The sequence below is a fragment of the Scyliorhinus torazame genome, chromosome 12 (assembly GCF_047496885.1).
Source record: "Scyliorhinus torazame isolate Kashiwa2021f chromosome 12, sScyTor2.1, whole genome shotgun sequence".
Classification (NCBI taxonomy): domain Eukaryota; kingdom Metazoa; phylum Chordata; class Chondrichthyes; order Carcharhiniformes; family Scyliorhinidae; genus Scyliorhinus; species Scyliorhinus torazame.
In genome coordinates this window covers 172565657-172592928 of record NC_092718.1, presented here as the reverse complement: position 1 = coordinate 172592928, position 27272 = coordinate 172565657, and the positions used below count along the sequence as shown (strand labels likewise).

Here is a 27272-nt window from a genome sequence, read left to right as displayed (position 1 = left end):
AAAAATTCAGAAATCCGATGCACACTCTTCCCCAAGCATTTCGGATAAGGGATTTCAACCTGTATACCCTAAAATCGTATTGCATAAGTTTAGAGGAAAACAATTGTGCTTAAAGACAAAGTGGTTAAAAAGCTAATTGATGGGCATTTTATCTCCTCAAATATAATAAGTAAGCATTCATTAGCTTGTTCTCATAAACAACAAAAAAATGTTTCTCCCCCCCCCCCCCCATTATTTTGGGAAGTTGTTCCAGGTATTCAGCAGGGTTTGCTGGCATAGTCAGTTGTGAACACAGGCATAAGAGACAAAAATACTCTTTGACAGTGAGGTTTTGAACTGGAAAACTGAGGTCAAGCTTTGGCCCAGATTCAGATTTTTATAATGTAACACAATAGTTCGGAATTGTTTTGTTTATGCTAAGACAACCCACTGATATGGGGAATTGTAATGTGATACTTTATGTTGTAAAAAGATGAGTTACACAAATTAAACTAAGTGAAACGGACCATAATTTCTGCTATTAATGTTCACTCGCTGTAAAATAAAACAGTTTCATGATTTTGTATCTTGTCTGGGCACCAAATCTTTGCTTATTATACCACTGTACAAAGTAGATATAGGGAGTTTAAAACATAAACATACCATAAAAAGTAAATTGCTCTAACAATGTATAGAAACTGATACCACTGAACTTGAAGCTATGTATAACAGACCAGATTTGTAACAGCACCTATCAATAGCTGGGGATTTCAGGTGTATTTCCAGCATCAAAACTAGAAACTGAAAGATAATTTCTTATAGGAACTGAAGAGTTGAAAAGAAGTAAGACCAACTGGTACTGGGCAGCACGGTAACACTGTTGCTTCACAGCTCCAGGGTCCCAGGTTCAATTCCCGGCTTGGGTCACTGTCTGCTGAGTCTGCACGTTCTCCCCGTGTCTGCATGGGTTTCCTCCGGGTGCTCCGGTTTCCTCCCACAAGTCCCGAAAGACGTGCTGTTAGGTAATTTGGACATTCTGAATTCTCCCTCTGTGTACCTGAACAGGTGCCGGAATGTGGCGACTAGGGGCTTTTCACAGTAACTTCATTGCAGTGTTAATGTAAGCCTTCGTGTGACAATAAAGATTATTATTATTATTAACATGCCCAGATTAATTTGTAAGCTGGTGGTTATGTATAAAGGAAGATCACGTCAATGAGAGAACTCAAACACCATTTTTTCCTAGCTCTTTAATACATCTGGGCATTTTTACCCTTTATCATCATCATTTCTTTCTTGTTTAATTCCATTAAGAACTTGTTTGTCTTTTGCTGAGCCTATCTTCTTTCAGCAAGGCCTTGAATAGCTTGCTATTTATTTCCAGAATTTCTCAGATTTGAACCCTCCTAAATGCTGCTTTCCACAGGTGGGTTGATGGCTGTACATAACATTAATAATGTCTTTATCTGTTTTTCTATTGAATGTGCCTGGTACAGCTGAAGGGTTTCTGATCTGGATTGTTCTTCTCTTCTGTTTTGGCATATACTTCCAGTACCTGTCTGTACACATAGGACAATCTGAACTGAGGTCTGCCCTATCCAACAATTCTAAGCTTTGCCTGTGTGTTTGCGCATTGTCTAAACAAATAATGAAAAGGGTTGTGCTTTCAAGTTTCTCCAGATCCATACTTCATCATACTAGGCTGTAGCAGTGCTGTAACCACTCCTACCTCAGTATCCTTACTTTGATGTAGAGCCCAAAGCTGTGCTCAGTATTCCCAAATGTGGTCTTAATAGAGTTTTATATAGATTCTATACCTCCTGCCATAAAACCTGTATTCCATTGACTTATTTTTCTTAATCTTGTTTACTTGTGGTGCTACTTTTAATGTATTGTAAACACAAACCACAAATACCTCTGCACTTTCATATTGCCCAGCTTTCATGCATTCAATACTAGGTTTTGTATGTCAGGAATGTTTTGATTGGTCAGTTTAAGGATTATATCTATTGCTGGGTTTATTTGGTGATGGTGCATGGCGCAAGAAAGGATTTGCATCAATTCAGCACTTTTTTGTCTTTAGGGAGAGTCAGCAACAGTGCAAACTACAGGGGATTAATTGCCTTCTTTTATTACATATTCTCTCATGCAGCTAAGAATCTTTTAAGGAAGGCACTGACTAGCCTGCTGAGTAAAAAGACTGTAGAATTACTTCAAAATAATGCATTAAACTGATGGAGATGAAAAATGTTTTAATTAAGTGGGTATTAATGGCAGTTTTAACCCAGTTCAGTTCATTACATTCAATTAAACTTTTGAGATATGTGAGCATTGTTCACATGGGGTGCATTTACTTTTCAGCGTTATTTTAAATCCAGTGTTATTACACATGGCACAATTTTATAAAGCTTTTCCAGGGTCAGAAGAATTGATTTTGGTGAAGTCTTTGGTGAAAGAAAATAAATAATTAAAAACCCTGTATTTAAAGAAGTCCTGTTGCAATACAGACACTAAATTGACTGCAGATGTTTTAATCTTTATTATTGTCACAAGTAGGCTTACATTAACACTGCAATGAGATTACTGTGAAAATCCCCTAGTCGTCACACTCCGGCGCCTGTTCGGGTACACAGAGGGAGAAGTTGGATTGCCAAATTCACCTAACAGCACGTCTTTCGGGACTTGTCGGAGGAAACCCACGCTGACACGGGGAGAACGTGCAGACTCCACACAGACTGTGAACTAAGCAGGAATCGAACCTGGGACCCTGGCGCTGTGAAGCTCCAGTGCTAACCACTGTGCTACCGTGCCGCCATTTGCGGGTCTCTGCTCGTATTTTATATAACCAATATGTACTACCTTATATTTACTGCTATTTAATTTCACCGAATGATCACTGATCCATTGCAACTTCCTTTTATTCTCAGAATTATTTATTTATGCCTTTTTATAGTGTTTTTTTAGTATTATTAGTGAATTCAGGCATCATTCCCTCTAGTCCTATGTCCAAATCATTGATAAAAATATTGAATTGAAACAGTCCCCGAACAGAACCTGGAAGGCACTGCTGCATACAACTACAGTCCGAATCCGGCATTAATTTCTACCCTGTTTATCCCTCTAAGCCGTTTATCCAAACTGTTCATCTTCTCCGAACTCCAAACCCTTTATCTTCTCTCTAGTACTTTGTGAAAGGCTTTTTGAAAATCTATGAGCAAGGTATCAATTATATATTTCACCTGCTCGAAGAATTCAGATTTATCAAGCAGAGTTGTCCTTTCTAAAATCAGTACTGCTGGTTCCAGTTATTTTCTCAATCTAAATATTTGGAATTTCATATATAAGGATTACAAGCTTTTCTCCTCTACACATGTTAAACTAGCTGACCTGTGATTACTCCAGTCAGCTCTGTCCCCTTTTTGGAAATGGGTACTGAGTTGACAGCTTGAGTCTTCCAGTATGCACACCCACTCGATTCTGAAATATGATTTCTGCTACCTCTATTCTTTCTCTACCTTGAATCAGTTTATATTTTCTATTTTTAAAAAATATTTTAGAATTTTTCATTTTATTTTTTCACCAGTACAGGATCTACCTCCTTTCCAGTATTCTCTACTGTAGACTGCCACCCTGGGCAAGTGCGCAGTCAATTCCAGCCCCACGTACCCCAGAGTCACAACACAAGTAAATTAACCAATATTCCTTATAAAAATTCCCAAAGTCTTTGGCCCTTGACTGACCAATAATTACAGTCACCAGATTAGTAAGTTGAAACACAATTACTGCTTATTTATAACAAGATTAATAGTGAAATATGGAGTAGATACAGTTGGTTAGATATTACTAAGTACCTAACTCCCACAGTAACTTCCCCCCACCCTCTCTCTCTAAATATATATATATATATATATAATATACACACACACACAAGACAGACCAACACAAAGGGGAGGGAAAGGGAACAATAAAAAATGTAAATGAAAGAGAAAAGAGTCCTTGCTTCAGATGATGAGTCCTTTACATGCTTTTTCTATGGTAGCTTAAGAATCCTTGCTTTACAGCCTGTACACAAAATTTTCCTGGTGAGACAGAGTCCGTGTTTCATCAGACTTTGATCTTAGTTTGTGGCCTGCCCCCAGGCACTGTCTTCAGGAATCCAACTCCCACGGTAACACAGTGGTTAGCATTGTTGCTTCACAGCACCAGGGGCCTGGGTTCAATTCCCAGCTTTGGTCACTGTCTGCACATTCTTCCCTTGCCTTCGTGGGATTCGTCCGGGCACTCCAGTTTCCTCCCACAAGTTCTGAAAGAAGTGTTAGGTGAATTGGACATTCTGAATTTTCCCTCTGTGTACCCGAACAGGCGCCGGAGTGTGGCGACTCAGAGATTTTCACAGTAACTTCATTGCAGTGTTAATGTAAGCCTACTTGTGACACTAATAAAGATTATTATTGGAGAGAGATAATTAGCTTGATTATCTTTGGAGCGGCTTTGCAGCAATTTTCTGGAGAGGATTTTGCTGGATCTTTCACCTCCGCTGGCCAGAACCAAAAGTGAAACTAAATGGAGCCTTGTTGCTCTGAGAAACATTCCAGTGGGATAATATCCAATCACCACCTGTTACTGGACAGAGCACAACCTTTTAGACCAATTCATCGGCCACAGTCATATCAATCAAACTGAGTCATCACTTGAAACCAGCCGATCTCCAATCACCAGTCTAAAACAGCCTTAAAGACACATGCTCATAAATCATTCATGGATCAAAAATTCAATGGCACAAATAAAAGCGAGGGGGAAATAAGGGAACAGACAGGGAACAACAAGAAGGAATGGAAAGGACCCTTACAAAACACAGAAGGAATATAGATAAGTATCCCTGCTAACTTGTTTCATGTCTAATTATTCACTATCCTATCTTCCCTGAAAACCCATCTGACATTTAATCATTCTCTTTCTTTTTCTAATACATTTATAGATTGTTTTAATATTTTTGAGAATCATACTTGTTTTTGCACTGCTTCCTTTTCTGTTTTGACTTAAAAGCTTATCAATAGCCCCAAAGTGCACACTCTTACTTAATTCAGCATCTTGGTCTGTTTTGTTGCTCATGCGTAGATGTACCACGGCCTCTCCCCTTTTATCTCGGTAAGATTAGAAAAGGTTACACCTAAAAGCCTCAATTAACCATCAGGAATATTTGATTTGTGCAGAAGAGATAGATCCAAGTTGTTTTGCTGTTAGAGACTGGAATCCTTTAACCATAGATGATGATTGAGTGAGGCACTTTAATATTGGGCAGATATTTGAAAAAAAAGGTTGTGGAATATTGGCAGCAATTGGGTCAGCACGGTAGCACAGTGGGTAGCACTGTTGCTTCACAGCTTCAGGGTCCCAAGTTCGATTCCCGGCTTGGGTCACTGTCTGCAGATTCTCCCCGTGTCTGTGCAGGTTTCCTCTGGGTGCTCCAGTTTCCTCCCAGTCCAAAGATGTGCAGGTTAGGTGGATTGGCCATGCTAAATTGCCTTTAGTGTCCAAAAAAGCTTATGCGGGGTTACTGGGATAGGGTAAAGATATGGGCTTCAGTAGAGTGCTCTTTCCAGGGGCCCGTGAAGACTAGATGGGTTGAATGGCCTCCTTCTACACTGTAAATTCTATGGTTCTATTAATTGCATATATGCCACAAGCCTGTATTTTCTAATACAAAAAGCAAAATATTGGGAATGCTGGAAACCTAAAATTAAAACGGAAAATACTCAGCAGGTCTGGCGGCACGTGTGGAGAAACAGGTAAGGTTTCAGGTGGGTTACTTTTAGAACTGGGAGAAGTTAGGCTGTGACAATAATATAAAACCAAAATACCGCGAATGTTGGACATCTGAAATAAAAAATGCTGGACAAACTCAGCAGGTCTGGCATTTGTGGAGAACGAAACGTGGTATGATTCCGAAAAAGTCATATTGGACTCGAAACGTTAACTCTGCTTCTCTCTCCACAAATGCTGACTATCTTCTGGTTTTATTTTGGCCTGTAACAATGTAATTTCCATGACGGGACCCCAAAATTAAAGCCAACTTTGTACATGAGATCACTTTCACTGAATGTTTGACTTGCGTAATATAGCTCTCCTGGCGATTTATCTAGTAGTGACTGAACATGTGGAGAGGGTTGTGCTTGTGGAACTCGCTGGAAGCACTGACCAGTTTGCAGTTCAATGTGCAAAGGCTGGCGGGTGCAGTAGTTTCCTGAGAGCTGAGTACGTGCACCTTGATTGCCCTTGCTTGGATTGAGAGCTGCCTGGCCTCCCTCCTTAAAGGAATATTAGTGTCGCCATAATCAATCTGAAGCCACATCTTTGTTTTTGAGCCCATCAGCTGCAGGGGTGGGCAGTGCCCGAAAGCTGCAGAGTATCTCCGCAGCTTGGAAAGTTTAGAGTTCACGCAACAAACAGAAATAGCCCATAAAATGCAGCGGCATCCTGTTACTTAAAGTAACTACTTTAGCACCCAGAGGGGTGGGGGGCACAATGCCTCCGAAAAAGGGACCCAGTGCCTCCCCGAGTTGGGGAGGGGGTTGAGTTATAACTTTCAGTGCAGAACGATGGCGTTGGGCGGCCCCCTGTTTCCAATTATTCGACCCATTTCTGTTGAGCTGGCCACGTCTCTCACGTTCTGTCTGTGCATGTGGAACACGTTGTACTATCATCGGGAGGCTGACACGTCCTGCCATTCCAGGCTACGCCTGCCCACGTCTGTGGGTTGGGCATGTGCAGTGAAAAGGCTGGAGAAAGTAGCAGTGCGAGCGGGTTAAACTGCAACCGCTACATTGAAACCGATTTTCCGGTGAGTTACAAAAAAAGAAGCCGAGGGCGTTATAGTTACTTTGCATAATATCTAAATGTAAAGCGTATATCTGCACTTTTATGTTTGCTGCATGATCTTAGCCCCGAGTGCGTTTGCAGTTCCTGCAGTTAGTGGCCGTGCAGGGCAGTCAGGGAAGTGAAAGCTAAAGTTAAGCGTTTGCAGTCGTTCGAGATTTGTCTATTTGCTGTGAGACTCATCCTGCACCGGACGCCCAAAAATTTCCGATCACCGTAAATGGTTCAGGTCGAATAGATTCACTTCTGTCGCAATTTGGGAAACATGGGAGAGGGAGTGATACTGACTTGTAATTATTAAGATGATCGTACGTACAGGAGGTCCTCCTGGTGGCCATCGCAGTGCTTCATTCTCATTTTATTGTATGACATGGAAAAGGGAACAGGTTAAGAAGGTGTTATAAACGGTTGTTTTACACGAAAGATCTCGAGACGTAATTATTTTCCGTCAGTTGGGCAGTCAGCAAACTGAAGGAAAAGCGATCGGGTTGGAAATATTTGACACATGTCGCAACAAATTAACAGCTGTTCAGGCGTAGAGTTTGGTTCCAACTTGGTACTGAACTGGGATTGATACAGGTAGAGTAGGGACAAATTATGAAAGGAGAGCAGGACAGCCGTGCATGCACTTTGCCCAACAATTGTCATATGCAAATTCCTGTTAGCATGACCTCCAATTTACAGATAAAGGAATGCCCTCACTATGTTGCTCTGACCCTAGTTTAAGTGCAAGGTGAACACTATTGGTAATGGAACAGATATATATTCAACATGTATGTGTGTGATAAAATGGTTGTGTGTATTCTGTGTGATGTGAGCAAATTAACCTCAAGTTTGGAAAGATCAGCTAAGGACTATCTAATCAGGCACCAGAAAGATATAATCAAGTTAACAGTGAAATGCTTCTATGCCCACATGGCTTATGAATATTAACATGGGAGACCTACTGACTACTGCAGAAAGGAATGTAGAATTCTGAGTTCCTAAGACAGTGCTACGCCTGGTTACAGACAGACAATTCTGATGACCTTGTGGACTCGAGATCTGAAAGTAGATCGAAAGTCTACTGTGCATTTGGTAATCAGTGAACACTCCTTATATTTTATTGGACTGGATTGGGTGATCTAGCTTTATTCATCCTTTTATTCAAGTAGTTGACCGTTGGAATGATAGTTAATTTAGAAAAAACATTATTTTAAGTTGTGTGAGTAACAAAGTTGACAGTACAAGATGTATCTGGAGCATTTGAAACCGCCTTGGCAAGCTTGCAGTGAAAAGGTATCATAGCTGCTATGCTCCCTGGATCCAGGCACTGCTGGTACAGTTTGTTCAGTTAATCATTCATCGTTGGGCACTCGGTGGCAGAACATTTGACAAGTGCAGTCTGTGGCATGAAGTCATTGATATTGTATGATTGTTTCAAATTAAGTCGCTGAACCTTTGCTTCAGATGTCTTCGCTATAGGTACGAGCTGAGTCAGAAATACTCGTTAGACTGCTGATCATCTTTTGTATCACTGTAGAGAATGTCAGTACAAGTTCACTTTGATTCAAGAACAAGACTGGGTAATCTGCAAGAATCCTGTCACCTTGACTTTGCAGTTTGCAGGACTACTGTCCCAATTGTTGCTGATTTTGATTGTGACCACTCTTGGCAGATGCTCAGTCCGAAGTCACCAAAAGTTTTAAGACCGTGCACTCCAACAGCTTAGTTCCTTTTTAATATTCACACAATGCAAAAGAGTGGTGAGTGATTATGTTCTGTGACGTGGAGTACCTCTGTCACACCTGGTGCATAATGTTGATATGGTGCTCTGGGATTATGTTCTGTTGTTACGAAATTTCATAGGAAGTAGGCACTACATTATTGCCGATCAATTGTCCTGATTATAAAGTGTGTCAAATGGAGCTATTTAAGACTGGGATCTGAATTCTTGATTTATCTATGTGGAGGATAAAATATCCAAATTTTTGAACGTCAATGGATAGAAACATCTCTCGACATGCACAGAAAAACAAGAATCAGTTTTCGACCAAAAAAGTCCAACAACACCATTGAATTCATTGCTCAGTACTCTAGCACATCATCCAGCAACATTTGAATGCTTTAACTAACTTAGTTGTTATATTTTTCCAACCATATCACGAAGCAAATCAGCTGCTTACTCATTGCCCTAAAATTGATAATTACTCATTTAAAATAGTTTGCCCTCTGACCTGAATTAACATAAAATAATACTCTGGGTTTGCCTCATCAATCTCTTTGAACATTTCATATTCTTTGATAAGCCCCTTTAAATGTGTAGTGATTTAGTCTCTCTAATCTTATTGCTCATCTCTTTTACACTGAGAATCTTCCTTGAAAGCAGAGTATGCCCATTTTGAGGTACAGTGATTGGAGTTTGAATGCAGCCATTTCAGTGTGCAGTTACAGTCTCACTTTAACATTGAAAAGTACAACATTAACAATGCCAATCTGATGGAAATGCAATGGTGCCCAGTCCAGCAGGGAGATGGCCTCGTACCTGATACTGCAGGGAGTATGTTCTTTGTGATGTCAAACCACTTGGAACTTCAGGCACTTTATGAACATGAGCAGTGCGATTCTTCTTGAGAAGGTGGGACCTTGCCTCAGAATGTTGTAAACAGATGCAGAGGAAAAGGTCATTAGGCCTCTTTTAGATCATTCGTGCAGAAAGACACTATGGTCCCCCATTACACAAATTACTATTTCTTAAATGATTTAATGGGTTTTGGCTTAACTACCCAGATGTTCATTCAATGTGTTTGTTATTCACTATTTATATGCTTAATTTACTGACTTCAGTCCTGAATTCAAATTTTACCATTTGGTTTGATATTGTAAGCCACTGTACAAATTGATATTGGACCAGGCGTAGTGCTTTGAGCCCAATTTAATGCTTTGAACCTGTTCTGCCATTTAATGAGATTATCGCTGATCGATTTTTTTAGTGACTTGTTTTAATGAGTGAAAAGTCTGTGTTTCTCTAATCTGTCCTTGGGATCAATCTCTCAACTCGTGCCAGATACATTGCTGGGATCGAACATCTTTTGTGTGGCATTGACCTGAGCTAGACGCATAGCTCAAGTTGTAAACGAACCAGCAAACTTCCAAGTTTGAGCATTACGTTTCTGCCTCGGTACTTCAGATTTGCTTTTCTAATTGCTGCTGTACAGTGCTAAGGACATGTTGAGCATTAGGTCTACCTAAATGCCCTATTGCTTTTAATTTCTTCTTTGGTTTATTTGGCATTACGTGTGAAGTATTGTGTTCCCTGTCTTTATGTTCTGTATTCTCCAGTGCAAAATTAACCATTGTCTGTGCAAATGTTCAAAGCTGTCATGGCAGGCTTGTATTCACAGACAGAGACTTGGACACTTGTTGACTGTGAGCTGCTCCCTAAAACTAGAGGACTCAAACTGCTAACTCCGTAGAAGTAAACCCCAAGTGCTCTATAACCAGTATAATTTTAAACTTCACTAACCTCTTGTGTTTTTGTATTGGCCTGACTAAGTATAAAAGCAAAATACTGTGAATGCTGGGAATCTGAAATAAAAAGAGAAAATGCTGGAAAAACGCAGCAGGTCTGGCAGCATCTATGGAGGGAGAAACAGAGTTAGCGTTTCACATCTGATCTGATTTATTACCTGTATTATTATCTCTCCACACTGATTGAATGTTCACACTGAGGAATTGCATGTTAGAGGAGAAGTTGCATTTATATTGTTCCATTCACACCTTGGGGTTGTCCTATGTTGCATCACAACCAATGAGTTACTTTTAAAGTATTTTGCAGATAACATGGGGGATAATTTCTAGACAAGGTGGTCCGAAGTTCCAGTGAGGTGATGAAAGTGTTAACTTGTTAATAGATGGTGCTTATAAGGCGTGAATTGAATAACTGGGACAGCTCTTTATTCAAGAGCCCAAGCCCAGGGCTAGGAAAGAAGGAATCAGTTAAAGTTCATATTTCTGATCATTATCTAGGAAAGTGTGGACTTTGGGTGAGGGCAGGCTCTGGGATAGCTGGAATGGATGAATGGCCATATAGCCCGCTGATTCTGAGCTCCCAGATAAAAATGGACTAGTCGTACCAGGTGCTGGAAGATTGCTGGCATCTTAGGAATTGTGAGCAAATAGGATGGGATGCCTTCTGGAGATATGAGAAAAGGGACGAATATCATAGAATCCCTACAGTGGAGAAGGGGGCCATTCGGCCCATCAAGTCTGCACCGACCCTCCAAAAGAAAATCCTACCTAGGCCCAGGCCCCTGCCGTAACCCTGTAACCCACCTAACCTTTGAACACTTAGGGGCAATTTAGCATGGCCAATCTACCTAACTAGCACATCTTTGGACTTTGGGAGGAAACCGGAGCACCCCGAGGTAAAATCCAATCAGGTTGAGTGCTGACAGTCAGCTCAGCAATAGAAAACAAAAAGAAACTGCAGGTCTCATTCTGGAAGTTCATTTTTGCAAATACATGCTCCATACTGACACCACTGGTCAGTTCTATATGGGAGTAGAGCATTCACAAAGCATTCCTGCCATACAGAGGCAGACTTTTGAAATGTGCTTGTTAATAACCAGGAATCAGATGAAAAGAATCTTCATCAAAAAGGAGTATGGAAAATAATAGTGATTTTAAATCATATCTGACCAACTGCTAATTTGATGCAAACCTGTGCCACATTCAGTAATATTGCTTTTTTAAAAAAACTTTTCCCTGATCCCTATAGCATTCACAATAGAGTAGGCAGAAAACCTACTTATTCCCAGGCATCAATTAATATTGCTGTAGCCAACACAGTAGCTAAGAGATGTGTTGAACCAGTTGACAGACAACTGTCTGTCTGATAGCATCTTTCCGCAGGGTGCAAATCCCACGTCTCACTCAGTGAACCATTAATACTCATGAGTATCACAGTTTTAATTTCATTGCTAATCATTATAATTCATCCAAAGATTTTCCTCTCGGGGGTTTCTCCTAATCTGTAAATGAACTGTCCAATACACACTTCCTCTTGCTTGTATCGCCACTGTGTTCAAATCAACATGACGTGTCATTTTATCTCTCAGGATCTCTGAAGCCTGAGCAGTGGAACTTGTTGATTTTCTCACTCTTTCCATTCTTTTGTAAACTTACGGTTTTACAAAATCCGAATTTGCTGACATTTGATCATGGTTTACTGGGTTACACCATCTCTTCGACTAAGTTAAATGACTGCACTATGGATCTTGGATTTTTACTTTGCTCAATTTGTAAGAAAAAAGTGAATTGCTGCTGAAATGGGTTAATCACCCCTACACTGAAACCAAATAGATAGTTGGAAATCATGTTTCAGAGATCAGCTAACCTGAATGTTGAATTGTTTGATTTGAATTGCACAAGAATCTGAATCTTGACAGTTGAGTAAGAAAATAAGGTGGAAACATATGAAGTTCAGATTCCAGCAGAATGTGGGTAGTGATATTGGCAGATAAACGCAGGACTTGAAGATAAAGTGGAAGATGGTTCAAGTAATCACCAGGGAACGATAGTAGGGTATTAGCCAGACCTACAACACCAAAAACACCTCACACCTGATGACTCAGATTCTTACTCGAGTGTAGAGAGGGCATCGCTCCCACATGCCTAGTTTTTACTTTGCCATGGCTTTAGGGTATAGCGGTAATGTCACTGTACTAATGATCTAGATGCCCAGAATGGTGCTCTGGGAACACGGGTTCGGGTCTCACTGACAGCTGGTGGAATTTGAATTCAGTGAATGAATTTGGAATTTAAAAAAGCTAATCTCAACAATGGTGACCATTGTGAATTTTTGTAAGAGCTCATCTAATTCATTTCCCTTTGGGCAAGGAAATCTGCTGCCCTTGCCTAGTCTGGCTTACTTGTGCGTCCGGACCCACAGCACAGTGGCTGATTCTGAAATGGTCTAGCAAGCCACACGGTTTAATCAAATACTCAGAATCAGACTAGATGTACTTCCCTGTTTGTGGGTGTGTGTGTGACTGTGTGCGCGTGGCAGGTATGATATGGTAGGCATCACAGAGACGTGGTTGCAGGGGGTTCAGGACTGGCATTTAAACATCCAGGGATTCACAACCTATCGAAAAGACAGAGAGGTGGGCAGAGGGGGCGGGGTTGCCTTGTTATTTAGGAATGAAATTAAATCAATAGCACTAAACGACATAGGGTCAGATGGTGTGGAGTCTGTGTGGGTAGAGTTGAGGAACCACAAAGGCAAAAAAACCATAATGGGAGTTATGTACAGGCCTCCTAACAGTGGCCAGGACCAGGGGCACAAAATGCACCACGAAATAGAAAGTGCATGTCAGAAACGCAAGGTCACCGTGAATATGCAGGTGGACTGGGTAAATAATGCTGCCAGTGGACCCAAGGAAAGGGAATTCATGTTTACAGGAGGGCTTTTTCGAACAGCTTGTGATGGAGCCCACGAGGGAACATAACTTAGTGTTATGTAATGAGCCAGACTTGATTAAAGATCTTAAAGTAAGGGAACACTTAGGAGGCAGTGATCATAATATGGTAGAATTCAATCTCCAATTTGAAAGAAAGAAGGTAGAATCAGATGTAAAGGTGTTACAGTTAAATAAAGGTAACTACAGGGGCATGAGGGAGGAACTGACGAAATTCGACTGGGAGCAGAGCCTAATGGGAAAGACAGTAGAACAGCAATGGCAGGAGTTTCTGGGAGTAATTGAGGACACAGTACAGAGGTTCATCCCAAAGAAAAGAAAGGTTATCAGAGGGGGGATTAGGCAGCCATGGCTGACAAACGAAGTTAGGGAATGCATCAAAGCAATAGAGAAAGCCTATTATGTGGCAAAGAGTAGTGGGAAGTCAGAAGATTGGGAAGGCTATAAAAACAAACCGAGGATAACAAAGAGAGAAATAAGGAAAGAGAGGATCAATTATGAAGGTAGGCTAGCCAGTAACATTAGGAATAATAGTAAAAGTTTCTTTAAATACATTAAAAACAAACGGGAGGCAAATGTAGACATTGGGCTGCTCCAAAATGACACTGGTAATCTAGTGATGGGAGACAAGGAAATAGCTGAGGAACTAAATAAGTACTTTGCGTCAGTCTTCACAGTAGAAGGCATGAGTAATATCCCAACAATTCAGGAGAGTCAGGGGGCAGAGTGGCATATGGTAGCCATCACAAAGGAGAAAGTGGTAGAGAAACTAAGAGGTCTAAAAATTGATAAATCTCCGGGCCCAGATGGGCTACATTCTAGAGTTCTAAAGGAGATAGCTGAAGAAATAGTGGAGGCGTTAGTTATGATCTTTCAAAAGTCACTGGAGTCAGGGAAAGTCCCAGAGGATTGGAAAGTCGCTGTTGTAACCCCCCTGTTCAAGAAGGGAACAAGGAAAAAGATGGAAAATTATAGGCCAATTAGCCTAACCTCGGTTGTTGGCAAGATTCTAGAATCCATTGTTAAGGATGAGATTTCTAAATTCTTGGAAGTGCAGGGTTGGATTAGGACAAGTCAGCATGGATTTAGTAAGGGGAGGTCGTGCCTGACAAACCTGTTAGAGTTCTTTGAAGAGATAACAAATAGGTTAGACCAAGGAGAGCCAATGGATGTTATCTATTTTGACTTCCAAAAGGCCTTTGATAAGGTGCCTCACGGGAGACTGCTGAGTAAAATAAGGGCCCATGGTATTCGAGGCAAGGTACTAACATGGATTGACGATTGGCTGTCAGGCAGAAGGCAGAGAGTTGGGATAAAAGGTTCTTTTTTGGAATGGCAACCGGTGACGAGTGGTGTCCCGCAGGGTTCAGTGTTGGGGGCCACAGCTGTTCTCTTTATATATTAACGACCTAGATGACGGGACTGGGGGCATTCTGGCTCAGTTTGCCGATGATACAAAGATAGGTGGAGGGGCAGGTAGTATGGAGGAGGTGGGGAGGCTGCAGAAAGATTTAGACAGTTTAGGAGAGTGGCCCAAGAAATGGCTGATGAAATTCAACGTGGGAAAGTGCGAGGTCTTGCACTTTGGAAAAAAGAATAGAGGCATGGACTATTTTCTAAACGGTGACAAAATTCATCATGCTGAAGTACAAAGGGACTTGGGAGTCCTAGTCCAGGATTCTCTAAAGGTAAACTTGCAGGTTGAGTCCGTAATTAAGAAAGCAAATGCAATGTTGTCATTTATCTCAAGAGGCTTGGAATATAAAAGCAGGGATGTACTTCTGAAGCTTTATAAAGCATTAGTTCGGCCCCATTTAGAATACTGTGCGCAATTGTGGGCCCCACACCTCAGGAAGGACATACTGGCACTGGAGCGGGTCCAGCGGAGATTCATACGGATGATCCCAGGAATGGTAGGCCTAACATACGATGAACGTCTGAGGATCCTGGGATTATATTCATTGGAGTTTAGGAGGTTGAGGGGAGATCTAATAGAAACTTACAAGATAATGAATGGCTTAGATAGGGTGGACGTAGGGAAGTTGTTTCCATTAGCAGGGGAGACTAGGACCCGGGGGCACAGCCTTAGAATAAAAGGGAGTCACTTTAGAACAGAGATGAGGAGAAATTTCTTCAGCCAGAGAGTGGTGGGTCTGTGGAATTCATTGCCACAGAGGGCGGTGGAGGCCGGGACGTTGAGTGTCTTTAAGACAGAAGTTGATAAATTCTTGATTTCTCGAGGAATTAAGGACTATGGAGAGAGAGCGGGTAAATGGAGTTGAAATCAGCCATGATTGAATGGTGGAGTGGACTCGATGGGCCGAATGGCCTGACTTCCGCTCCTAGGTCTTATGGTCTTATGGTGATACTGAGGAAGTCAATGGAAAGCGAGATTGTTAAAGGTGTGTGTGTTTCAGAATTTTTTTAACGGGGTGTGAGAGCCACTGGCAAAGACAAACATTTATTGCCCATCCCTAATTGCCTTTGAACTAAGTGCCTTGCTCGGCCATTTCAGAGGGGCAGTTAAGAGTCAGCCACATTTCTAGGGATCTGTAGTCACGTGTGGGCCAGGTCGGGTATGGATGGCGTGCTTCCTGCCCCAAAGAACATTAGTGAACCAGGTGAGTTTTTACAATAGTCAGTGTCATTTCATGGTCACCATTACTAGCTTTATATTCCAGAATTATTGGTTGGTTTTGGGTTCTGCCAGCTGCCAAGGTGGGATTTGAGCCCCTGTCCTCAGAGCATTGTCCTGGGCCTCTGGGTTACTAATCGAAGATACCGTTAGAGAAGAAATTGTTAAAGCTGTGTGTATGGACCGCATGTGTAGAGAGTGTGTGATGCAGAGAGGATTCAGCAGAACATGTGTTGTTAAAGCTATGTGTGAACAGTGTGTGTGATAAAGAGAGACTAGCTGAGGGGACAGAATTAAAAGTTGTCTCTATGTGCTGTTGGTCTGTCTTATAATGATAAAGCACCAATCACTGATAAGGGATTGTGTAAATGCATTGTGCGTTCATTTACTAAGAACAGGCACATATGAATATATATAGCAGCAGGGCAGGAGTCACTGTTTGTGGGGAGTTTGTATATTCTCCCCGTGTCTGCGTGGGTTTCCTCCAGGTGCTCCAGTTTCCACCCACAAGTCCCAAAAGATGTGCTGTTCGGTGAATTGGACATTTTGAATTCTCCGTCAGCGAACCTGAACAGGCGCCGGAGTGTGGCGACTAGGGGCTTTTCACAATAACTTCATTGCAGTGTTATTTAAAGCTTACTTGTGACAATAATAAAGATTATTATAAGGGCGGCAAAGTAGTTAGCATTGCAGCCTCACAGCGCCAGGGACCCAGGTTTGATTCTGTGACAGTTTGTGGGGAGTTTGCACGTTCTTCCCATGTCTGCCTGGGTTTCCTCCGGGTGCTCTGGTTTCTTCCCACAGTCCAAAAATGTGCAGGTTAGGTGGATTGGCCATGCTAAATTTCTCCTTGGTATCCAAAATGTCTTGGTGTGGTTGCAAGGATAAGACTCGAGTGGGTTGCTCTTTCGGAGGGCTGGTGCAGAACAATGGGCCGAATGGCCTCCTTTGCACTGTAGGTCTTCTATGATTCTTCTATTATTTTCTATGAAACCCTCCTGTTATGCCGTAGAGCCTGTAGGGTCATGAGGGAATAGTTGTTTGTTTTTGTTTGGGAGTATTGCCGGTTTCAGCACCAAGGAGGCCTGCGCTGTAACCTCTACATTGGAACCAGGTGTTGCTAACACTTGTGGAGCCAAATTGAATCTCCAGTTTTAGTTTTACAAACCATTGATTGCTCAAAGATTCTGCACCTAAAACTCAAAAAATAAGTTTCACTATAAATTAGAGCTACTACATTGTCACTAAGATTTCAGTGAAGGATAACAGTTGCTGAATGAAATGTTTGGGCTTTGTGGTCTTGAACTGTAAAAGATGGCAAATAGTAAAATTATACACTGTGTTCTTGAAAAACTTAGTTTTACGTCTTTAGGGAACAAATTAAGTTTGTAACACTTGCATGAAGAAATCCGAGTAGGCCTTGTGTAGCAAGTGTGGCGTTGGTAGTGGTTGGAGCAGTTTGTGGTGATGAGTGAAGGACATTACACATTGAACTGTAATAAAAACAAAGTGCTGGAAGAACTCTGCTCTGGCAGCATTTGTGCAGTTAATGTTTTAAGTTCAATATGACTCTTTGAAACGGATTGAACTGTATTGGTTGAATGCAGTTTCTCATTGTGTTCTCGTAAGAATACGCTAGTTGAGGGCTATTTGTAGAATCCAGACAAGTGCAGAAAGAGGCCGTTTGGCCTATCGAGTCTGCACCGACTTGTCAAAAGAGCACCCTACTTAGCCCCACTGCCCCGTCCTATCCCTGTAACCGCACATAACTTGCACATCTTTTTGGACACTAAGGTGCAATTTAGCATGGTCAATCCACCTAACATGCACATCTTTGGACTGTGGGAGGAAACCAGAGCACCCGGAGGAAACCCACGCAGACATTGGGAAAATGTGAAAACTCCACACAGTCACCCAAGTCTGAAATCGAACATGGGTCCTTGGCGCAGTGAGGCAGCTGTGCTAACCACTGTGCCACCGTGCAGACGTTTTAACTGTTCTTTTTCAACCCTTACTTATGGGTTTCATTGTTTAGGGGAGGATGGCAGTTGGATGGAGTGACGTGAATGACAATGTAGAATGTTATTTAAATTGACTGCTCTATAAAACATGAATAGTAAGAAACATTTTAAAAAGCTGTAAAATCTTATTTAATTTCAGTATTACTTGAGATATATTGATCTAAAATTTCCAGTTACCATTGAATTCAATCAGATATCTCTGGGTTAATAAATTAAGTAAGAATTTAAACTTCAGTAGTACAGATATGAAGCACTAGACAGTTTCAGATCAATTTTGGTGCATGTGTTTATTAATTCTGCACAGGAATTGACCAGTCTCTGCAGGCTATTCTTTCTTTAAATTAGTGATTACATTAAACAATGGTTGTACTTGTGCACACGCATGCACTGCCATGTGGTAATGCCAGCTTACTGCCGCTGACCTCATCATTCAGTCAGTTCTGGATTGGCCAAATGCAGATGGTAGTTCAAAGATTTGGGGGGAGGGGTTGGGAAGCATGAGGTTGTGGCACTCTCTACACCAATGTCCGAGCCTGCAGAGTTCCCACAAGGGAGGCCTTTTGGGTGTAAGCAGTTCTAACTAAGCAGAATTATATTTATTATCTGAGACTGAACTTTAAACAGACAGGGTGCTCATAGGATCAGCAGTACTTTGCAGAAACCTGTAGCCTGCCTCTGTTTTAAAGAAAGGTTTAAATTGAGCAGGTAAAAATCGGAATGTTGGATTTTGGATAAACCAGCTGCTCATTGTGGGAATTAATTGTAACAACGCAACTGTAATGCATAGTTGCAAAATAATGAAAGTTGGCAGTGTTTAACCTTATTTATTTTTCAAAAATATTTTTTTTTCATTAAATTTATAAAAGTACATCGCATGATTGTTCAAAGTTGACATCGAGTGCAAACCAAACCAGTTTTTTCAATACCGCATGTTACTCACTACAGTTAATTGCTCATTACATGTCGGGCATACAGCCCAAGGGGATTTGACCAAGTTTCAGTTGCTTAGTACACTATGGCTGAAAGGCCTTAGTGCGTCCCTCAGCATGTAGTTCTGGACTTTGAAAAGTGCCAGTCTGCAACACTGCACTGGAAGACCAGCAAGTTTCAGGCAGACCAATCAAGTGTCTTTCATTGAGTTGAATATCCTCCATTGATGTTTAACGAGGTGCTGCAAGGGCTGTTCCCAGGGGTGTACATGTCCTGTCAAGGAGCTGTTTGGGATGCGCCTCAAAAACCACTATCTCTAGAAATTCTTTTCAAATTCTTGCACATTCCCGAAGGAGAAGGACAATAGTCTCTTCCCCACCACAGCCAATTTGAGCACAACGTGCCGAGAGTGTGAGACTCTCACAGGGAGGGAAATTCTTCCCACTAGCCAAGCTATGTCTTGGTACTTGTTTGGATCTGATATCTACTGTTGTTGAATATGTCAAAAGCTTATTACTCTGCCAGTGATTTGCACATGTACCTCATAGCCATTCAAGATGTGCTGACTGAAGGGAGACACTAATGGCTGAGTTAAAACATGATTCAGAGCCCTACAATTTTCCATTTTTTTCTCTGTTCCCCAGAATCTGTTCATCCATGTTTCTGATTGGGAGAATTCAAAGAGATCTCCATAGCTGGGATCAAATTCACTGTGGGACATTGTTTTTTCTGTTATCGGGTTTACTGTGGAATCTTAAATGCCATTGTCATTCAAGGTTGAGATTCTTGCTTGTAATTTATAATCGCCGAGTGCTGTAAGATGAAGGAAAACAGCTTTGCCTATTAATGTTAGCGGTTTAATTAGTTTATAAACTTGGAGGCATTGTGTAGGGCCTGCACTTCTGATGCAGTATTGAACAACTTCGCAAACCTAATGGCCACTTAGGTTAGATGCTAAGCACTGTTTACACTCATAGAACTGTATCACATCAGGTGTAACAACTTTAAAAGATCAAGCAAGGCAAAATATTGTACCAAAGCCAACAGTAAGCTATTTATTTATGCAACATCTTTAATGTGGCTTTGATTGTGGAGAGATGTACTGAGGAACAGAGTGTGAAAATGTAAAAGTTGAGGCATGACGTTTGAAGGCTCTGGCAAAAGTAGTAGATTTGAGGAGGGACTCAGTCTGCCAAAGATGAAAACGCAAAAGGTGTCGACAAGGAGGGTTGCAGAGTGAGGGAAGGCAAGAGATTTGTGTGGGTATTTTGGATGAGGATTTTGAAGTTAATGCACTTAAGGACTAAGGAAACTACAAGACCAGGGATAATAAGTGAACAGGATTTTGTGCCAGACCTAATGTGTTTTGGCAGAGTTGCGCTTATGAGGGCTGGAGCTTGGGAGGAAGCTGTAGGTAAACCAAGCTGGACAGTTCAAATTCTTTGGACATTGTTCACTTGCATCTCTGACTAATTGCCGTTGTTGCAATATTCCACTTTGTTTAGTGCTCTGTGATAAACACATGTTCTATGGTTCAATGCAAACATTTTATTTTCCTCTTCTAGCAATCAGCATTTCAAAACAAATAACCTACAGGTGAGATAGGTGAGGAAAGAATACAGTTATTTCAAATGGAAGGACCTTATTTGATTTTTTTCAATTGTACTGAAAACCAATTGCTGTTTTAGGGCTGATGAAAAAATGCTGATGGCTTTGTTTTATTTTTCACTTAGGTGCTACTAGGAGTGAACAAGCTACCACAGCGTTCCTGATTTGAGGTGACTTAAGATCATGGGAACAGAGACAGTAAGTTTAAAAAAAATTTTTTTTAAAAATGTATTCTCCTTTTTCACATTTTCTCCCACATTTACACCCATCAACAATAAACAATAATCAGCAAGATATGTCAATCCCCATAATAACAATGATCCCATCCGCCCACCAACCCCCAAACCTCAGCCCACATGTTTACATAAACAAATGACAAAAAGGAATCAGGGATTACCCATAGTCACCCTTAATCTACACAGCCCCCCCCCCCCGGAGACAGTAAGTTATCCATACTCTTATGTTTTTGGTCCCCATAACCCTCGACAAAGCTCTTTCTAACTCGGTCTTGAACATATTCAGTGATAACAGTTTCCACTGTTCTCTGGGAAGAAGCGACTGTCGGAGAACAAAATTCTCCTATTTCAGTCTGGGTTGTTCAAAGTCAGTGTCGCGACCTGCGGGCGGTTTTCTGGAGTGTTGCGGAACGATCGTACATGCCCTTTCAGCGATGGTCCTGATTGTGGAAGGAGCGCCTGTCTTTTACTTTGAAAATGTCCGCGGCTCTGCCGAAGAGGGCGAGTCAGCAATGGGGATGGAGAGAGAAACTTAAATGTCCACGGCTCGGGGTTCAGCCCCGGTTTGTGTGGAGACGTCTCGAGTCCCGGGCAACACGGTACCACAAGTGGAAAGCACTGTGGCTTCACAGCGCCAGGGTCCCAGGTTCGATTCCCCACTGGGTCACTATCTGTGCGGAGTCTGCACGTTCTCCCTGTGTCTGCGTGGGTTTTCTCTGGGTGCTCCAGATTCCTCCCACAGTCCAAAGACGTGCAGGTTAGGTGGATTGGCCATGATAAATTGCCCTTAGTGACCAAAAAGGTTAGGAGGGGTTTTTGGGTTACGGGGATAGGGTGGAAGTGAGGGCTTAGGTGGGTCGGTGCAGACTCGATGTGCCGAATGGCCTCCATTTCTATGTTCTATGTTGTTCTATGAGTGTCGGTTGTGCGCAACACTGAGTGCCGCGTTCGGAAAGGACAATCAACGTTGTTATTCTCAGGAGTTGTGTCCATGGCTTTTTACATTTTATCTTCGGATCTGAAGTTGTATTTTGTAAATAAGTCCCTGTCTCTACTGAGAAGGATTCCCCTCTTGTGATATAAATGAAATGAAAATGAATGAAACTAAATTTTGGTGTAAAGTGATACGAACCCTGAAAAGTGTACAGCTTATTTTGGTATTTGTGCAGGAGAGCATCATGTTTGGAAATGCAGGCATTAGTGTTGTACCTTCTCGAACATTAAACTTCTGTGCACAACTCAAAATTGCTATCATGAACAACATTACCATTTTTGCATTTTGACGTGAATTATAATGAAATTGCATTCAGCATAAATAATGCTCTTTACTACTTGTTGTGATCTCTGGTGCCTACCCGCCCACAATAAAATACTTATTGCAAACAGAGAAAAGAGAATGGCGGCCTCTGCCGCCTTTTAAATGAAAATAAATTAGGCTGTATGAAGTTTTCCAGAAAGGAGGGTCAGCAGAGAGCAGGTCATGCAGGTGCATACACACTTCACGTTAGCGCCCTCCGAATATGTGCTTTTGGCGCCAAATCACGGAGCAATGTTGCTTCCATTTTCCAGCTGCTGGCAACCAAAGCAAGTGAACCGTGAAAATGAATGGTTTTCTTCAAAGTAAGAGACGGCCAGAGACTCAAATAGGCAGTTTACATATTGGACCGGATCTCACAATAGAATCTGCTCGACAGAGCTGGGCAGGAGAGTCCAGGTCAAAGCAGTGCTAGTGTTCGCTCTGCACACAGATCCATGGCCTTTGCTTAACAGCCTACAAAGAAGAAACTTAACTTGGGAACAAAGCAGTATAAAGATGATATCTTGATGGCGGCAGGGTGGTGCAGTGGTTAGCACTGCTGCCTATGGCGCTGAGGACTCGGGTTCGATTTTGGCCCCGGATCACTGTCCGTGTGGAGTTTGCGAATTCTCTTCGTGTCTGCATGGGCTTCACCCCACAACCCAAAGATGTGCTGGGTAGATGGATTGGCCATGGTAAATTGCCCCTTAATTGGAAAAAATAATTGGGTACTCTAAATTTATTTACAAAAAGGAGAGGGCAGCATGGTGGCGCAGTGGTTAACCTGCTGCCTCACGGCGTCGAGGTCCCAGGTTCGATCCTGGCTCTGGGTCACTGTCTGTGTGGAGTTTGCACATTCTCCCCGTGTTTGCGTGGTTTTGCCCCCACAACCCAAAGATGTGCTGGGTAGATGGATTGGCCACACTAAATTGCCCCTTAATTCGAAAAAATTAATTGGGTACTCTAAATTTATTTTTAAAAAAGGTTGATTTCTTGTGGGATGGGTTTGTCCTTCATGAGGACCTACATGTGCAAGGCTGGATTTTTCGTTTTCATAAAGATGAAGATGGCAGATTGAAAAGGTTGAAATCGGCACTTGATATACGCATTGCCCTCTCCTCCTTTGCACCTTATTCAAGTGAGATCGTGAGAACTGAGCAGCCTCCCCTTTCACAGTAAAGGTAAACAAATGTGGCGTTTGTCGCGAAGGTTGGCCGTCGTGGGTTGCGAAGGTCGACCGATATGTGTCCCGAAGTCGGCAGGTTGGTAAAAGTGCGTCCCGGGAAAATAAGTTTGAAAAACACTGCTCTAGTTCTAGACTCCACCCACAAGGGGAAACGTTCTCTTAGCATTCATTCAGTCAAGTCCCCTCAGGATCTTGTATTTATCAATCGCCTCTTATCCTTCTAAACCTCAGTGGGTATAGGCCCAAACTTTCCTCCTAAGATAACCCCTTCTTTATTCCAGGTACTAGACTAGCAGTCTGAACTGCTTCCGGTGCAATTATATCCTTTCTTAAGTAAGGAGACCAAATTATACACAATATCCCAGATATGCTCTAATTAAGGCGCTGTCCAGATGCAACTTTTATACTCTAAGGGCAGCACAGTAGCGTAGTGGTTAGCACAATTGTTTCACAGCTCCAGGGTCCCAGGTTTGATTCCTGGTCACTGTCTGTGCGCAGTCTGCACGTTCTCCCTGTGTGTGCGTGGGTTTCCTCCGGGTGCTCCGGTTCCCTCCCACAGTCCAAAGATGTGCAGGTTAGGTGGATTGGCCATGCAAAATTGCCCTTAGTGTCCAAAAATGCCCTTCGTATTGGGTGGGGTTACTGGGTTATGGGGATAGGGTGGAGGTGTGTGCTTGGGTAGGGTGCTCTTTCCAAGAGGCGGTGCAGACTCGATGGGCCGAATGGCCTCCTTCTGCACTGTGTAAATTCTGTGACTATGATTTCCCTTGCAATTGTTTTGTTTGTGATTGTTTCCATTGGTCGGAGAATCTAAAACACGGAGCATAGTCTCAGGATGAATGGCCAATTATTTAGGATGGAGCTGAGGAGAAATTTCCTCAAAGGGTTGTATATCCTTGGAATTCTCTACCCCAGAGAGTTGTGGATCCTCTATTGTTCGATACATTTAAGGCTGGAAGATACATTTTTGGTGTTTCAGGGAGATAAGTGATATTGAGCGCAGACAAGAAAACAGAGTTAAAAGCAAATTACTGCAGATGCTGGAACCTGAAAGGAAACAGAAAATGCTGGAAAATGTTAGCAGGTCTGACAGCATCTGTGGCAGGAGAACGCTAACGTTTCGAGCCTGGATGACTCTTCATTAGAGCCAGCGAGAACTGGAAATTGGATGCGATTTATACTGATGTTGGGGGGGAGGGGGTTGGAGGGTGGATGGAGCAGTAGGGTTGGATAGAGGGCCAGCGATAGGTGGGATCTGGGATGAGATTGACAGACGCCGTGGACAAACAAAATGGGAGTTTGAAGTCCAAGACCAATCATGATCATATTAAATGATGAATCAGGCTCAGTGGCCGGCATGGTCTACTCCTGTTCCTAATTCTTATGTTTCTTCGAAATGTCAACATTCCATTTGCCTTCTCTTTATAAACATTTTTTAAAAATAAATTCAGAGTACCCAATTTTTTCCAATTAAGGGCCAATTTATCAAGGCCAATCCACCTACCCTGCACATCTTTGGGTTGTGGGGGCGAAACCCATGCAACCATGGGGAGAACGTGCAAACTCCACATGGAGAGTGACCCAGAGCCGGGATTGAACCTGGGACCTCGGCGCCGTGAGGCAGCAGTGCTAACCACTGTGCCCCCCGTGCTGCCCTCCATTTGCCTTCCTAATCACTTGTTGCCCTGCAAACCAACTTTTTGTGATTTATCTATGAGGACACTCAGATCCTTCTGTACCACAGAGTACTGCAATCTCTCATCATTTAAGTAATGTACTGCTTTTGTATTCTTCCTGCCAAAGTGGAGAAGTGCACATTTTTCCATGTTGTCCTCCTGTCTGCACATTTTTGCACATTCGCTTATCTAAGTCACTTTGTAGACTATGTCCATTTGACAACTTACTTTCCTCCCTGTGTTTGTGTCATCTGTTTAGCTGCCATATGTTCAGTCCCTTTATCCAAGTAATTGATATAGATTGTAACTAGGTGTGGCCCCAGCATTGGCCCCTATTGGTAACAGCTTGCCAATCCAACAGTAAGCCATTTTTTCGCTTCACTCTGCTACCTGTTAGCGAACCAATCCTCTAGCCATGCTATGGGCAGCACAGTGGTTAGCACTGCTGCCTCAGCGCCTGACTTCGATTCTGCCTCGGGTGACTGTCTGCACATTCTCCTCATGTTTGCGTGGGTTTCCTCCGGGTGCTCCGGTTTCCTCTTGCAGTCCAAAGATATGCGGTGGATTGGCCGTGCTAAAAATTGTCCCTTAGGGTGGGGCATTGAGCCTAAGAAGGGTAGTCTTTAGAAAAGGTCAGTGCAGGCTCGATGGGCCGAATGGCCTCCTTCTGCACTGTAGGGATTCTATGATGTTACTCTTCTGCAGCATTGTAATAGCTTTTGATGTGGCACTTTATCACGTGTCTTTTAGAAATCTAAGTACTTCACATCAATAGGTTCCCCGTTATCCACTTTCTTCAAGGAATTAAAAAAAAAAAAAAAATTGAGTGTGCCCAATTATTTTTTTTCCAATTAAGAGGCAATTTAGCATGGCCAATCCACCTAACCTGCACATCTTTGGGCTGTGGGGGCAAAACCCACGCAGACACGTGGAGAATGTGCAAACTCGACACACCAGTGACCCGGGGCAGGGATCGAACCCGGATCCTCCGCGCTGTAGACAGCAGTGCTAACCACTGTGCCATCGTGCCGCCCGTTCTTCAAGGAACTTTCATCCATTAATCAAGTATGATTTCCCTTTCACAAAACCTAGTTACCTTTACCTGATTATGGTTTTCTCAATGTCCTGCCATTACCTGTGTTGACAGACACAAAATAACTCTCCAAAGTTTCCACCATTTCCTTGTTTCCCATTATTAATTCCCCAGTCTCGCCTTCGAAAGGAAGTGTTCACCTTGGCTACTCTTTTCTTTTACAATACTTTCAGAAACTCTTAGTATTATTTTTTTCTTATTTTTAGCCAGCTTTCTCATTCTTTTAATGTGCAAATTCCACAAGGACAGTGACCCAGGGCCAGGATCGAACCCGGGTCCTCGGCGCTGTGATGCATATTTATTTGTATTTGTGCTATCAATTCCTCCATTTGTTACGCGTGCTGCGTACATTTAGATGCAGCGCCTTTTGTCAAATATTACAAACACTGATTTTATGAACTTGGAGTTGAGCAGCAGGTAAGCTCTGTCCCTTGCTGCCGCACGCATATCATTGTCCATAGAATCCTTACAGTGCAGAAGGAGGCCATTCAGCCCATTGAGTCTGCAGTGACCTCTGAAATAACACCCCACCCAGGCCCAATTCCCTGCCCTGACTCCGCAACCCACCTAACCTACACATCTTTGGACACTTAAGGGGCAATTTAGCATGTCCAATCAACCTAACCTACATATTCATATAGCTGCAAAGGTGCCTTGCACTTTCTCTTTATTTTACCACATCTTCCCTCATGTGCTTCTTTGCTCCTGTTACTAAGTGTGAAGCCTCCTGTACTGCCCTAGTGAGTTATCTTGATGGAATACCGGTCCTAGCACGAGGCAGGTGAAGACCTTCCCAATGGTACAGCTCTCACTTTCCCAAGTATTCATACTATTACCCATGAACTGAAATCCATTTCTGTCCCCCTTTAAACTCTAATCTTACTTGTTGTTTGTCAATTCGCTCATGGCTCAGGTAGTAATCCAGAATGCTTTTGCTTTTAAGAGCCCATAGCTGCTCATAATCCCTAATGGCACCCCTTTCCTAGTCCTATCTATGTTGTTTGTACTCACGTGGATCACATCAACTATATCCTTCTGTTAATAACCCTGCTGATGTTACCTGCGAGGGTGCTTCAAAATCCCGAAGGATAACTTAAAACACTGGTTCTTAGAGGTGTATATTTGTTTGGAATAATGTGAGAGACAATGTATATCCCAGTGAGGAACCAATCCAGTCGTTCTGTAAACAATGAATCAAGACTATTTATTAAAGTAAAAGAAAGGAAAAAAGCATGCAACAAAAACTAATATACTATATGAAACTTAATTATATT

The 27272-nt window shown here is 42.3% G+C and overlaps 1 protein-coding gene across 4 annotated transcripts in view; it reads left to right on the top strand.

Annotated features, from left to right (window-relative positions):
- mtmr4 (myotubularin related protein 4) overlaps positions 1–27272 on the top strand; it is a 255708-nt gene that overhangs the window by 69366 nt on the left and 159070 nt on the right. For 2 of the 4 annotated variants that reach the window (XM_072469397.1, XM_072469391.1), the window contains exon 2: positions 20636–20708. In XM_072469397.1, coding sequence (XP_072325498.1) covers positions 20694–20708 — 15 coding nt within the window. In that variant the 5' untranslated portion in view covers positions 20636–20693. Of the gene's footprint in view, positions 1–6253; positions 6821–20488; positions 20508–20635; positions 20709–27272 lie in introns of those variants that run through there. The other 2 variants (XM_072469392.1, XM_072469394.1) reach the window with 2 other exon arrangements.